Consider the following 16,913-nt stretch of genomic DNA (forward strand, 5'->3'; position numbering starts at 1 on the left):
TTAGGGTTCTGCAGAGAAACACAACCAAGAGTATAGGTTTAAGATATATATATATATATATATATATATATATATATCTTATATATATATATATATATATAAATATATATATAAATTGACTGGGGCCAAAATAGCTGGTAAAATATTATCTCTGGATATGTCTGTTGTCTGTGAAGGTGTTTATAAAAGAGGTTAGCATTTTTCACCAACCGAGGCAAAGAAGATCACCTTTACAGTGTGAGTGGACATCATTCAATCTGTTGAGAGCCCAAGGTGTTACCACAAGCTGGGTTTTTGTCCAATAACAAGGACATGATTTTGAAAAAAAGGAAAAAGAAGGTTTACTGCTTTGCTAGCAAAGGAGAAACACAGGGAACTCCTGTCCCAGACACTGTGATTCTGCCCATTGGGGGAACAGAGGGTTTTAAAAGAGATTATTCAGAGACTACATTCCCACGTTCTCTGTCAGAGTTGTAAATCATTTGTTAAATTTGGAAGATATGCCTGTAATCCAGCAGCTTGGGAGGCCGAGGCAGGAGGATCTCAAATTCAAAGCCAGTCTCTGCAACAGCAAGGTGCTAAGCAACTCAGTGAGATCTGTTTCTAAATAAAATACAAAATAGGGCTGATGATGTGGCTAAGCGGCGGAGTACCCCTGAATTCAATCCCAGATTATCCTCTGCCCCCCAAAAATATTTGGGAGATAGTCATTTCTGAGATTTTCTGGTGCCAACCCCAAAGTCTGAATTACTCTACTCGTTTTTGTGGTGGGTGTGTGCTCAAGGACAGAAATCTGCCTAGGTTAGGGAAGAAAGGTAATGTGTTTCCTGAGATTAGGGAAGGGGAGAGACTGGTTGGGGGAGAAGACAGAAACCAGTACCTCCCCTTCCCTAATAAACTTTGGAATACTAAATCAACCTCATATTCTTTAGTCTGTGTTTTTTGAGAATTTGTGTGTCTATTGCCAAAAGCTCAGTCCTTGTTCCTGATACCAATCCAATAAAGAGGACACAGTTTTGAGAAAAGGGAAAAAGTTTTCTTGCTTTGCTAGCAAAAGCAAAACACAGGGGATTCCTGTCCCAAAGGCTGTGATTCTGCCCATCTGCAGAACATGGGGTTTTTATAGAGGTCATTCAGAGAAAATGAGATTAGGGAGGAGAGATCAGGGAAAAGAAGATTAGTGAGGAGAAAGTTAGGGAAATGAAGATCAGTGACAAGAAGATCAGGGAGAAGAAGGTTGAGGGGAAAAAAGTAAGTTTCAAAGCCACAAGAGATATAGTCAATGATTCAACTGGATCCTGGTTACATATATATTCATAAGAAATATTTCTCTGAAATTTTCTTTTCTTGTAATTTATTTACCTTCTTGAGTTCAAAGTAATCCTTGCATTATGGAATGAATTGCAAAGTGTTCCCTCCTTTTGTATATTTTGAAATAGTTTCTGAAGGAGTATTTTTTTAAATATTTGGTGGAATTTACTAGTGGAACTGTCTGATCCTGGGTTTGTCTTTGTGAATAGTATTTTTTCATGCTTATTCAGTTTCTTTACTTATTATAGATATATTCAGAGTTTTAATTTTTTTCTTGGATCAGTTTAGGTATTTTGTGTCTTTCTAGGAATTTGTTCTTATCTATGTTATCTAATTTGTTAGCATACAGTTGTTTGTTGTTTTCCTACTTGCTCCTGTTAGTCTCTGTAGGGTTGTTAGTTGTGTTTCTTCTTTTATGTTAATAATTTGAGTTTTGTCTCTGTTTTACCCTTAGGTAAAAACAACTTCTAGTTTCACTGATTTTTCTCTATTGATATTCTGTTTATTTTTTTCTGACCTTTATTATTTATTTTATTCTGCTTGCTTTTTGTTTAGTTTTCTCTCCCTTTGTTAGTTTCTTGCCTCTAGTCTTGTCCCACCTTTTCCAATTCATATTCTTTAATTGTTAACAAAATTGTGTATCCAAATCACAAAGATGATGACCTCATTCATATATTTAAAATCTTCTAATTGTTTCCATTTCTTACAGCATAAAATTCAAATTCTGTGGAATGACATAGAAGCTCATTTTTCATTTTAATCAGTTTACCTTACTAATCATCTAGAAATAAACGTATATACACACAAACATCCACACATACACACATATTCTCACATATATGTAAACACTTCTACATACACATATACTTATATATAAATACATAATAATGAATGTGTACATATATGTTTGTGTGTATATACATGTGCTTTCAATTTGTTAAGTTCCCTGACTTGTTAAAAAATTCCTTAATTCCAATCGCCCAGGATTGTTGGATAGTTATCTCCTCTTCCCTGTTACCACTGCACTTAGCACAAACCTCTTTCAGAAGAACAATTACTAAACACTATTAGCTATTGGGAACAGCTTGACACACTTACTAAACACTATCTACCGACACATGCGTTCATCATTGTTCTGTGAATTCCATAATAAGAGATTCTGTCTTACAAATTAGGTCTCAAGAACATGGAGTGAGTGTTCAATACATGTTTGTGGAGTTAAGTGGGGAAAAGCATTGTAGTCTGATCTGGGAAATGGGATGATGTACTTCAGCAATGAAATAAATGGAAGAGAAAAGAAGGCCTCACGCTGCGTACTTCTTTGGTTCATAAGATCGAGAATACTAACATCCCTGTACTACGAATTAACCTTTGCAGAGGAGACCACTTTAGATAATGCTCATGTTAATAAACTGAGGAAGGGAGATTAGGCAATTCACCTAAGGTTAAACATAGTGCAAGTTCCTATAGCGACTAAGACGGACAAGTATTTTTAGTCGGTAGTGTCTTGCTCGGCCTTTGGGCAGGCAGTCAATGGTAATAGCAGCAAAGGTCCAGAAACGAATGGCGAACGACGGTATTTGTGCCCAACTATCCAAGCCTTCAACCTGTCTGTATTCATTGCGCATGCGTCAGCTCCGCCCTCCCTCCTTTGGACTGGCGGGATAGAGCCTTTGCTCCTTCCGTAGAACTTGAGGGAGAGGAATCAAGCTGTTTCCATGGTGACGGAGCGAATGCCTCGATGGTCGATTGAGCAGGTCTGCGCGAGGTTCCCAGAGGGCTGCGCGGGGTCGGTTCTTCGGCGCTGTCATGGCGGGTGTGCTGAAGAAGGTGAGACGAATGGAGGTCACTGTTGGAATTTAGATCTTGGGCGAAGAGTCAGCCCGATAGCCTTTCTTCCCACGGGGGGGGGGGATGACCATAACTGGTGCGCGCGCGGCGGTGCTTTTTGGGGATTTGTTCTGCCCTGCTTTCAGGGGGTGCCCAGGTTAGTGACTCCGCTCGTAGAAGCGGAGTTGAGAGACTGTTACCTGACTTTAGACCAGATTAGCCAAGGGAGTGTGGGTTTGCTTAGTAAAGGAAGAGCATGCGCGGAAACCGTAATGAACTCGAATCGTGTTTTGTTTTTGAACAGACCACTGGCCTCGTGGGATTAGCTGTGTGTGAGAGTCCACACGAGGTATGTGTCTCTTTCCTTTCTTCATTCCTGGGTCCCGGAGGAAGCCTGGAACCCTGCGACCTTGCTGGTGGCAAGGTTAGGGGATATGGATATTTCAAGCCCTCAATCACAACGCCGAGAGCTCTTGAGAAGGGCAGTAGCTATTTCTTGATCCAATGTCACTTTCTTTTTTCTTTCTTTTTTGGGCCATGCCCTCTTTATTAAGCCACTTTTCTTGTTGACTTCTTCCTTGGTATTCTCGTTACTGCAGTTGTATACACACTTCTGTCAGCTTCCTCCCAAATCTGTATCTCCATTTTTCATCCTTTTCCCCACCACACCAGTTCTGCTTAGGTGCCATAGATTCTGCACTCTTGACTTTGCTTATGGTAGCACACTAGCAGTTGCCTCCTTTTCCCTTAATATTCTGAAATGCTTTCATAAAACAAAACAAAACAAACTAAGCTTCATTTAATCTCTCCCTTCCCTTCAATAATCACTGTCCTTCCCTTTATGAATAACTCAAAGTATCAGTATTTACAGCCTCTATTCCCCCTTGAATGTACTTCAGTCAGGGTTGGCCAGAACTGTTGTTTTCAAAGTCATGAAAGAGGCCCATGATCCCAAACCCCGTTGATTAGCCCATGTTTTTCAATTTAATTGATCCAACGGTAACATTTTGACAAATCTGATACTCTGCATCAAACACTTTGTTTACTGGATGTCACTTCCTTAATCTGCTACCTCCTTCCCCCGTTGTCTTTTGCCTTCTCCTTTTCTGGTTGGTCTTCATCTTCCCATTTTTAAAAATTTTTGTAGTTCTTCAAGATTTAAGTGTTTGGATCTTTGTTTAGATTTGATCTCTCTTGGTGAGTGGACCCAGTTTTAATGGTTCTAAATATTACCATACACTCTTAAATTTGGGTATCAACTATTGACCTCTCCCTTTATGAGAGTCATATATTTTATTGCTTAGTGAACATCTCCACTGTATGTCAGACAGGTAACCCAAGCTTAATATGTCCAAAATGAAGTTCCTGATCTTCCTAAAACCTGTTCTTTCCTCAGGCTTGCTCTTGTCAGTGAATGGCAGTTCCAATTTTTTTGAAGTCAAGTCAAAAACCTTGAAATGATCTTTGATTCCTTTCTTTATTTCACACCCTACGTTTGCCACTTCTACCTTCAAAATATACCCAGATTTTGATCACATCTCACCATCTCCTCTGCCATTATCTTCTCTGCGACCATCATCGCTGTTGGGAACAATTTCATTAACTTCCTGTTTGCCTCTCCCTGTTTGCCACTACTCTTTTTGAGCCAAGAAATGTGAGGTCCTGCCATTTCTTTACTTAAAACCCTTCAATAGCTTTTCATTTCACACTGAATAAAAGTTAGGGTCCTTGTAATGACTCTAGATCACTAACAGACAGCATTTTACTGATTTTTCTACTAGATTGTAGGTTTCATGAAGGCAGGGATTTTTTTTTTTTTTATTGTTTTCTTCACTGTATGTTATATGGTCAGTAAATAATGTTTATTGAATAAATGCCTTGCACTTATAAATTATGAGTTCATGATGACTTTATACTTAGTATCGTGTAGAATTGAGCTTATAGTTTTCCCCTTCTAAGTATGCTTCTTATTTATCAGACTATATTTCTCTTAATGGTATCAGAAACTTTCTACTCCCAGGCTGTGAATTTGGATATCATAGTGATACTTCTCTTCCCTATATCTTCCTATTTATTTCAGTGATGAATTCTGTTGATTTTTTTTTTCTAACAGCTTTTCAGCCTGACTTTCTTATACCTACTATTACTACCACAATATAGGCCCTTGTTCTCATTTAGAGAATTGCAACAACTTCATTATTGACTTTTTTCCACATTTCTCCTTTATTCTTTTTAACTTACTGATACCTAGATCTAATCATATGATTTTTCTAAATCTTTTAATTACCCACACAATGAAGCCCAAATGCTTTAACTTAGAATGCAAAATTACTTACAGTTTGTCTTATTCTTCTGTCTTATCTCCTCAGAATTTCCTCATATGTCCTGTATTCTATCCAAGTGCTGTGCATTGAAAATATGAGCCACAAAACATATAAGCTATGTTTTAATGTAATTTTAAATTTTCTAAAAATCACTTTCTTAATATAGAAAAAAGACTTCTAGCTGACAGATCTGACATAACCATTTCAATATATAATCAATATGAAAATACTTTATAGTTTTTTTAATACGGAATTATAAAAACACACTGTATTTTTAGTTAGAGAACACATTGTAGTTTGGATTAGCCAAGTTTCAGGTGCTCAATAACCATAGTTGGTGAGCGGCTAGGTATTGGATAGCACAGTTCAGAAAAATAAAACTATCCTGTTTCCTTTTTGTTCCCTGTATTTTCTGCCATTCAGTCCTATGTGTTTGATGTGAAAATTGCTTTTGCCAAAGTCTTCATTTTTTCAAGTCCTACCATTCCTTTATGTTTATCTCAGAAGTTACCTTTTCTATGATCCCTTCTCTGGTCTCTGCTGAAGTGATTCCTTCTTTCCTTGTGGAATAATAATGCTAACATTTATTTGTGCCTCCTATTATTTTAAGTGATACAATACCCAATGAGGCAGATATTATAGTCCACCTTTTACAGATGAGGAATGAAGGCACTCAAATGGAAATAACTTGTCCTTTGCAACTAAGCACTGGCAGGCAGTGAAGCCAGGCAGTCAGGTTCTAGTTAGCACACACTTAACCATTGCTTATTGCTGGTCTTTCTGTTCTACATTCTTCCCATCCCTACCACGAACATCTTTTTAAATTTTATGGTGTTGACTACCTTATAGTATCTTAAACATACTGGAAATGGGATCCATGACCAATCTATCTTTATATCCAAATAGCACACAATATAATATCATACATGGCAGTATAGTGGAATATATTCTTATTGAAAAAATAATATCCTTTAGGAGAAGTATTTATATACCTGCAGTCATTGAGATACATTTAAAGTGACTGTATTTCTTGTTTGAATGGACTATTCTGTTTTACACCTATATTTTGGAATAATGATTAGTGGTATCTTTCACTCATAAGGGTCCTATAGTATTCTTTTTTTCTATATTAATCATTCATGGTGCTAATGTGTATTTTTCTAGGAATAGATATATTTCTATCAGGAAAAATTAAGATATTCTAAAAACCAAATATTTAAATTAGATTATAATTTTATTAAAATGCTATCTTGAAAACTAATATGTGCCTTACGTACATGTAAATTGGAGAGGATAAGAATTAGAAATATTTGTAAGTTGAAACTGAAAGCTTAAATTAATGGTTTGTAGACATAGACAGGGAATAATTAATTCGAACCTAAGTCTATTGGCCAGGACTTTGTATTATCTTCTTCTTTGCTAAAAATTAAGAAGAAATGAGGCTAAAAAAACCCTGCACAATTGTGACTATATGTTATCTGACAAGAGCATCCTTAATCTGAAAATCTAAAGTCTAGAACGCTCAAATATGAAACTTTTTGTGTGCTGATGTGATGCCACAGATGAAAAATTCGCACTTGAAATATTGTGTAAAATTACTTTCAGGCTATGTGTTTAAGATAAATATGAAATATAAATGAATTTTGTGTCTTAACTTGGGTTCCATCCGTAAGATACTTCATTATGTATATTCAGATATTCCAGAAGGCAAAATGTCCTGATAGTCAAACCATATCTGGTCCCAAAGATAAGGAATATTCAACCTCTATAGTAAAATATTCTCTATTATGAAACATCATTTGAAATATATAAATAATGGCTAAATATGTAGACCTTTTTTAATAAGTAAAACTAATCTTAGAGACCCTCAGAGTTTATTTGTATACATACATATATCTATTGTATTTATATTTGAATGAAACTAGATATTAGTTTCTCTGGATTTCATACAATTAAACTGAAATAAATTTCAAGGATAGGGATATAGCTCAGTGGCTCAGTGGTAAAGGGCTTGCCCAGCATCCAGGAAGACCTGGTTTCAGTCCCTAGTAGCACACACAAAAAACAAAGAGTTTAATTTCAATTAAATACAAAGAAAAGTACAGATTTCTTAAGTACACAGTACATTTATAATTATAATTATATTTATTACATGAACTGCTGTGGGTTAGGATCTGCCAAGACAACAACTTACCATTATTGGATGACTGTACTCAGTGTGCTTCAGTATATGCTGGGTAGTGAATCCCTTCTATTCTTTTTCTGTTGAACTTTTGGTGAAAATTGAATTCACTTGGTGCTAACACAATTGTAATCACAAAGAAACACTGAATATTATAATTATTCAGTTAAATTTTATTATACTAAATATCTAATGCATATGTGTGTGTGTGTGTGTGTGTGTGTGTGTGTGTGTGTGTATAATTTCTACACAAGTTCAACTAAGAAAAACAGAAAAAAAGAACAGAAAAAGAATTTAAAGTGCTTAGGACCTCAGTTAGAGAAATATTGATCTGCTAAATGATTTGATTTCCAAGAAAGGTAATCAGCTTTAAGTTAATTTTATTTCTGCTTGTTATTATACCTGGACTCATGTACAATTTTTATTGCACATACAAGACATAGAAAGAGTTTCCACATTTATATTCAGTTTTCCAGAGTTGTAAAGGGTAGAAATAGGGTACAGACAGAAAAAATTACAGTGAAGAAAAATTAAATTTTCTTTAAAAAAATAAGATGTGAATCCTTTTAAAATTTTCTATGAATTCTTGTTTAAATGTTCTTTCTAATCTTTGGTGATATTTTAACCTATAGAAATTTGTATGGCTTGTCTTTTCAGAGGCTCAGAATATTGTACACAAAGATTCTTGATGTTCTTGAGCAAATCCCTAAAAATGCAGCATATAGAAAATATACAGAGCAGATTACAAATGAAAAACTGGGAATGGTTAAAGCGGTAAGTAGCTAACTCATTTTTGTTCTTTTGGATTTATGTACCTATGTTACATTTAATCAAAAAATTCATTTGCTTCTTTTGCACTTCCTGTACAATTGCTCTCTTATTTGTATTCTCCTTCCTTCAGTGCTTTTTTTCCCATCTTTTCTCCTTTTCATTTAGCAAACTCTTGTTTAATAAGTGCTTTCTAAATGCAAAACACTGTTAATTACTAGAATGCAAGAATCAGATCAAGTCCTTCCTGAGGTAACATTGTAGCTGTACCTTTTACTTTTCTTCTCTGTATAGTTTAATTCTTTATTGATATTTTGCATTTAATCAATAGATACTGGGCAAGAACTTTGTTGTCACTTTGATCTTGGGCTTCTGGTCTCCAGAACTCTAAGAGAATAAATTTCTGTTCTTTAAGCCATCTTAGTCTATGGCAGCCAAGCAAACTAATACAAGCATTTTACAACTTAAAAATCAAAGGCACTAGACAAGAACACAGTAAACTACTGCTGTTTTTTTCATACCAAACTGTATTGCCTTGTTAAATTTTCATACAAATAATTTCATCAATTATTTCATGAGCTTTATGTTATTATCAAAAGTAGTGGTCATAAATTCTGGAAGTATTTTATATACATTCAAAAGTGATGTTAATTTATATTTATTATTCTTATTAGATCACCAATCTTTATATTTGAAAAGAACTCCTGTCTTTTCCTTTGATATACAGCAGGATAATGCAACTTAATTTGGAATTTTTGTTCTTACCTTGACAATTGTGGAAGTAATTTTACAGATTGAAGTCTCTAATACGGAAGTTCATTTTTTTTTTTTCATTTTGTTTTCATGTTTTCCTTGAGTGAGGAAATTTTTTTCCTTATCATGGAATAAGAAATTTCCCTTTTTCTTTTCATTCATGATGTACTCAATTCCATCTTTGATTTCTTTTTTCTGTCTTTCTTCTCAATAATCTTGTTCTCCTTTGTTTATTCTGTGTGTTCCCTTTTTTAGACTCTCCCATTTTATTATCATATTTAATAACCTTAAGATAATAGTAGTGTTGTTTTTCAATATGTAAATCTTACGTTAAATTCCTGCTTAATATCTTAGTATTTTACTGTTCAGTGTTTCTCAGAGACTGAGTTTAAGGATTTATGCTGAGGTGGTTGGTTATATGAAGCTAACCTTTATAATTTTTACACAGACCCATGTTTGGGAATCAGGATCTTAACAGAATAAAGTTTTTAGCATGGTATGTACAGTCCTCTGAGATCTGGCTCTTATTTTTCTTCTCAATCCCATTCTGTCATTTCCTCTTATACCCTATACTTCAGCAACATCAAGCTGCTGGCAATTTTGTGAATTCCATGCAATTTTATTTTTATATTATTTGTATTTTCTCTCTTCCTAGAATCCCCCTAACCTTGTCTAACTGGCAGTTTGCTATGGTTTGAATATTCCTCTCTAAAATTTTGGTGTTGAAACTTAATGGCCAGTATGGTACTATTAAGCAGTGATTGGTCCGTGAGTACTTCTCCCTTATGAATGAGATTAAGGCTTTTATAAATAAAGAGACTTTGTACAATTTAGGCTTTCTCTTGCCCTTTGCATCCACCATGTAAGAACATAGTGTCTCTTCCCTTTCTGAGGCTGTAGCCCTCACTGGATACCTAAACTTACCAATGTCTTAATCTTGGACTTTCCGCTCCCTAGAACTGTGAGAAAATTTAGTTTATAATCTATATGTCTCAGGTGTTTTGTTGTACCAGCACAAATAGATTAAGATAGTTCTTGAAACTCAGTTTTCAAGTATTCACTTCCTTTGTGACTCTTTTTCTTACCTCCCTGAGTTTGACAACTTCCTCACATCTCTTATTATACCTATCACATTATATTTATGCCTGTCTTATCTACTAGTCATAAGCTACTTATGAATGATATTGAATTAATCTTTAAACCCTAAGATCTAGCATAGTACCTGACACATGAGCCCTTAGAAGTATTTGTTTATTCAAATGACTAAATACAAATAGATTTTGATAATCCCAAGCATTTCATAATAGTTATATCTTTGATTTTACAGAAAATTTTACCAGTTTTTGGTAGAATTATCACATTTTTTAACCATTCACATAGTCATCCATGAATATTGTTATGATGATCAAATCTCTATTTTCCAAGCCTAAGATGGAAATGAAAATTTTTTTTATATTATTACTTGGGAAAGATAGTAATAGCATATTGGTGAAAAACATTGGTTTGTATCTTGTTCAAGATTTTCATCAGCTCTGATTTGCTGAGTAACATGATCTACTTTTTATTTTTTCTGTCTCAACTTCTTCATCTATAATTTGGATATAATAATACCTACCTTAAACACTTGTTGTTAGGATGAAATAGGTAATATATGTAAAAAGCTTAATCTGGTCTCAAGGACAGAGTGAGCACTCATTATATATCTTTTTAAGCTTAATGCATTGTAAATAAAAATCACATTATTGATTTACCATCAGTGAGACAAATTTATAAAATGTTTTTCAAAACAGTTTATAACAGGTCTTTCCCGAGTAGAAAATTTTGTTGAACATTCCTTGGCTTCTTTACCTTTTACCCCCTTCTGGTTCTTTTATAACTGTGATCTGCTTTCTTGTTTTGCTTTTGAGTTTTGGCCTCATTACTGAGTTAACTTGGTATTAAATTGTCTTTCTGAAACATGCTCATGTTTTTTCTTTTTCCTCCCTTTTCAACTATTTTTACTTATCTATTTACCAAGAAATATTTATTGAATGACTGTTTATGCCATGAATAGTTCTAAGCATGGACACTAGTTCCTAGCCAACAGTAAAAACAACAGATAAAAATCCTTGCCCTTAGAAATTACACATTAATGATGGGAAGCCCCAAAATAAATGAGTAAAAATGTAAATAAATGAAGTATAGAGTATATTAGAAGGTAGAAAGTATAGTGAAGAAAATAAAGCAAGGAATAATGATTTGTGCCATGTTAGGGATGGGAGATCTTATCTATAAACTGTATTAGTATCTTGTGGCTGCTGTGTAACAAATTAACACAGATTTTATGGCTTTATGATAATAGAAATTTACTGTTTTATTTCTACAGGCTTAATAGTCTGAAATTGGTATCAGGAGCCCACATCAAATTGTTAGGGCTATGTTCTCTCTTGTGTCTCTGGGGTAGACTTTGTTCCTTGTCTCTGACAGCTTCTGGTGAGTTTAGATTGCTTGGCTGTGGCTGCATCACTCTGATTTCTGACTACATAGTAGATTACCATCTCTTTCTTTCTCTCTGTCTCAATGCAATTTCTCTTTACTTTTTTTTTGTATCAGGACAGTCCAGGAAAGTCCCCTCATCTTAAGGTTTTAATCAAACCCACAAAGCCTTTGCAACAGAAGATCATAAGATAATATTCACAAACTCTAGGGATTAATAAATACTTACACATTTTGTGGGGCATTATTCAGCTTACTACAATGTGAGTTATCAGTAGTCCTTATTAAGAAGGTGATATTTGAGCAAAGATTTGGAGAGGGTGAAGGAATAATCCATGCAAAATTCTAGGCCATTCAGATTTTCTGAAGCAGGAACATATGAACTCCTATAATTAAAATAAATAAATAAATAAATAGAATCCTTGTTTTTCTCTTTTTAAAAATACAATCTGTATATGAGGTAAAAATGGGAGTTCATAACCCACTTGAATCAAAGTGTGAAATATGATATATCAAGAACTATGTAATGTTTTGAACAACCAACAATAAAAAAAAATGCTATTATAGAACATAAAACCACCTGATAATGATGAAGGCTTTCTTACATATGTGGTATATATAGGCATGGTTCCTGACTGACTCTCAAAAAGTTTAGTATACTAGAAAATAAATAATTGACATTAAATGTTCTAGATACTATATTTATAAGAATTTTTTCTTTCCAGTACTGAGGATCAGACCCAGGGCTTCACCCATGCCAGGCAAGCATTCTACCACTGAGCCACATCCCCAGCCCAGTAGTTCTTTTTAAAAATCATTTTATTAAAGTATAATGTATATAAAAATATACAGAAATTATAGTGAATTTTCATGAAGTGATCATACTCAAGTGAATACCAGACTAAAGGACATTTCTAGAACTCTAAACCCCTTGTTTCTTTAAAGTTACTATCCTGTTAACAGTAACTATTATTCTTATCTTTAATATGATAGATTCATTTACCTTTTTTTTAACTTTGTATAAATGGAATAATTATTATGTACTCTTTTGTGTCTGATTTCTTTCCACATAATATTATGTGTGAGAGAATCATCTATTTTTGTGTATAGTTTGTTTTTTCATTTTCATCAGCAAATAGTATTTTATTATATTCAAATATCATAATTTTTTGATCTTTTTTATCATAGATTTGATTTATTTCTAGTTTAGGAGCTACAAATTGTGCTGCTGTGTTCTGGAGTATGTTATTTGTTTTATATGTACCCAGCAGAGGAATTTCTGGGGTCATACGATAGCATTTTTTTTAATACCTTTATTTAATTTATTTATTTTTATGTGGTGTTAAGGATCAGTTGCTCTACCACTGAGCGAAAACCCTAGCCCCAGCATTTTTTAATATTTGTTTATTTATTTTTTGGTACCTGGGATTAAAGCCAGGGGCACTTAACCATTGACATCTCCAGCCAATTTTAATTTTGAGGTAGGGTCTCACTAAGTTGCTTAGGGCCTCTCTAATTTGCTGGGGCTAGCTTTGAGCTTGAGATCCTCTTGCTTCAGCCTCCTGAGTCACTTGATTACAGGCATGGGCCACTGTGCCGGGCTTATTTTCAATGTTAATATTCTCAGATGAAATACAGAAAACATTAAGAAAAGCAAAGTGATATTTTAAAATCTATTTTAGAAAGACTGAATTAGACATCATATGCCTTACCTTTAATAAGCATATCAACAAATAATACTTTTTAACATTAAGACAAAAAAACAATGTAGCAGCGGAGAGAGTAAATGATTTTTACCAATTATTTGGTAAAAGTTTAGGGAGGACATGTTGATAGGAAAATTATGTTTGTTGTAAGTGCTTTGTATATATGGGTTTTAAAATATAGGGTGTTAAAACATTCAGATATTGTGTTTCGGTAGCTAATATTTTTTTTCCCTGAAATGACAGGAATCAGATGTTAAAAAATTAGAAGAGCAACTTCAGCATGGCCAAATAGAAGAGGTGATTCTTCAGGTAAAGAAAAAGTTGAACATTTAAATGTTTGATTTCAAATGTTCATCTTATATAGACACACAAAACTGATAAAAGATAGCTAAATTTCTTTGCTTTATATATTAATTTATCAAATATAAGACTATATTTAGAAAATGTGCTACTTCTGACATGTGAATGTCACTTAAGTCTTTTATTATTATTTCTAACTTGAATTTTTGAGGCATCATTTGGAAGATTGGAGTTTGATATTCTTTCAGTTTAGTTAACTGAAAGGTTAGTAACAGTGTGAATACGGTTTTATATTTTAAGAGCTTGGTATACTTTTAACATGGAGAAAAAAAAAATGTCTGGAATCATAAAATTAAAATATACTTGTTTTTTGGTTATTGGAGCATTTGACCAAAATAAAAGCAACTTTTATTCTATTTGGAAATATTTTATCCTATCCTCATTGTGGCCATTACTTATACAAGAAAAAAAATACTCAGTTTAATTTTGTTTAACTAGAATTTGCATTCTTTCCCCTTATTCATAGATGGGTAACAGAAATGGGTAAGAGAAGAAAACACTAGAAAAATACTGCTCTGAGCATTTGATATTTTTTAAAATCATCTATAATATTTTTGTTGGTAAAAATGTAATATTTTTTGCATTAGAGCATAGTGAATTTAACGTATCGTCTTAAAAATGGCTTAAAGAAGTCATGATAATACTATGGCTTAAATTTAAATGGGTAATGTTAAAATGGACTTAAATTGGCCCAAGCTACGTTCTAAAATTAGTTGTCACAAGTAACTTCTTTTCATTAGAACAATTTTTTCTTTTATCTTTTAATAATTTAGAGAGCTGAATATATGGCAGTATGACCTTTTCTTCAGTGAAATATAGCTGATTGCCTAGAAGATAATTGTGCTTAACAACTTTTTTGGTAGAATTTGTTTTTTATAAAAGTATTTTAGTATCATTACAGAAATTTTTTAAAAATAGAGGAAAATCTTTTCCTATTATGAATAACACTGTGACTATGATGGTTGTACAAACAGCTTTTTCTATTTTTTTGTTATTAGGATCAGTACCTTTAGGTAAAATTACTAATGAAAATCTCTTACATAATAATGAGTTAAATTTTTGGACCATAATACCAAATTATTTTCTGACAGGAATAATCTCTAGTGCCACAACAGTATTTCAAAATACTGGCTTTAATACATCTATGCTGATAAGAATGCAATTTAATTTAATTAGAGAAAACGATGCCTCATTTTTATTTGACTTTTTGTTTTAAATAGTCCATTTCCCCCCATTTACTAGTAAGGTTAAGTTTTTGGAATACGTTCTTATCTTTCATTTATTATAAATTATATTCATTAATATTTTTACCATGCTATTTGATCTTAATTTTTCAAAATATTAAGATTTGAGTTTTTTTTTTTTAATAATAGAAGACATTAACCTAAACTTTTGCCATATTGTCTGCACATCTTTTAGTTATTCCAAGGCCTGTTTTCTTGGCCCTTTTATTCAATTTTCAGGTTGTTTGTGATGGTAGATAAAGTGCTAAGGGAACTCGATGCAAACCTCTTGACTATTGTCCTCTTCCTGCTTCTATGTTCTGTTTCACTTTTATCAGATTGAGTTTAGTTGATATGTTAATTGATCATACAGTTATAGTCTTAAGGAATTTTCAGTATTAAGAAATTTTCAGTATTTTTGAGTCATCTTTGCACTTCCTCACATTTTATGGCAATATTAAAATATAAATTAATTTAATGTTTCTTTAACCTGATATGTTGAAAATATTATTTAAGTGTAACCATTATGAAAGAGATTTTATATATTTTTTAATATTAAGTTTTCAAAATCTAGTGTGTAGAAATAATTCATAAGTTTAAAATTGCATGTTCAGAGTAGCTTAATGAAATCTCACACTATCCCATTCTGTAATGCCAGGGATATGAGTCATCCTGTTGCTCATTGTATCTATGCTGTATGTACTACCTGACCATTAGTTACGTAGTAGAACCACTAAATAGAATAAGTGTCATGAATTTTATGGTGAAATAAATCATGAGATATTAATATGAAAGTAGTAGCTCTTATAGTTACATTTTAGTTACTATTTTAAGTACCTGTTGAACAGTCAATCAAATTATGTTTTTTAAAAATTTTTATGACAGGCTGAAACTGAACTAAATCTGGCAAGAAAAATGCTGCAGTGGAAACCATGGGAGCCATTAATAGAAGAACCTCCTGCCAACCAGTGGAAATGGCCAATATAATCATTACATGTATTCTGTGGGCCGATGGGAAACTGATTTAATTAAGTGTTCTGTTATTTTTAAAATGTTTCCATGTATTGACATAATCAAGAAAACTGACACAGGACACATTGAAGAGACTAGTGTTTATGGTAATAGGATCGTATGAATCAGTTTTTGATAAGCAAAGTATTTGTGCAGATTATTTCAAAGATGGAATTTCTTTAAACAAAGTTTGAGGAAAGATTTGAAAGTTAATTAGAAAAATTCCTATAGATCTTTATTTCAGAGGTCAAAATCAAAAGTTTCAGTATCTTTAGTATGTTACTCAATTCATTTCATTATCCTGATAAAAAGAAAAAGCACTTTATTATTATTGTCTAAACAAATTTACTGGTCACCATTTGAGATGAAGTTGTAAGCATGAAAATGGTTAGTTGTGAGAGTAATGGCAAAAATAGTTTGTGATAAAATTTTCAATTGTTGACCTCCTTGGTTGTGATCTTATGTATAAAGGAAAACTTACATATATGATTCTGTAATGACTATCAAATCCATTATAAATGTCATTTTATTTTAGTCTGAGTTTGGATTATTTACTCTATTTTCACTATTTCCATTTTATCTTCATTTTGTCACATTTTGTTATTACTTTATTAGCCTTGAAAACCATCTGATTAAAACTCATTGTACAATTGAAGAAATTGATTTTTGGTACTTGAAAAATTTCTTATTTTTACAGAGGTTGTTGGATAAGCTTTTCCTTTTGTTTTATTTAAGGAAGTTATCTGGCCCTTAGCCTTTAGTTTTATTGATCAACCCAACTACATCAGGATGGATGTAGAATTTCTTTTAAAAACGGTAGTAGGAGTTCCTGAAGTTTACCTGGCACACATGAGTATATTCAAAATATCTTAGTCATACGGGTATAATTTCAAAGTGGAATCACTAAGTAGTTTTCACTGTTTGTAGTATGCATGCCAGGTAGGTATCAAATAGAAGACAAATGCTGTTC

General features: G+C 32.9%; 1 protein-coding gene across 1 annotated transcript; it reads left to right on the forward strand.

The window, feature by feature from the left end:
* The first annotated feature begins 2,999 nt into the window (after positions 1–2,999).
* Positions 3,000–16,477, forward strand: Ndufa5 (NADH:ubiquinone oxidoreductase subunit A5). Its single transcript, XM_005333939.5, has 5 exons — positions 3,000–3,141; positions 3,446–3,490; positions 8,305–8,421; positions 13,593–13,658; positions 15,818–16,477. The coding sequence occupies exons 1-5, from the start codon at positions 3,121–3,123 to the stop codon at positions 15,917–15,919; spliced, it is 351 nt and encodes a 116-aa protein (XP_005333996.1). The 5' UTR covers positions 3,000–3,120; the 3' UTR covers positions 15,920–16,477.
* Positions 16,478–16,913: the final 436 nt, after the last annotated feature.

The sequence above is a fragment of the Ictidomys tridecemlineatus genome, chromosome 2, assembly GCF_052094955.1.
Source record: "Ictidomys tridecemlineatus isolate mIctTri1 chromosome 2, mIctTri1.hap1, whole genome shotgun sequence".
NCBI classification, from domain to species: Eukaryota; Metazoa; Chordata; class Mammalia; order Rodentia; family Sciuridae; genus Ictidomys; species Ictidomys tridecemlineatus.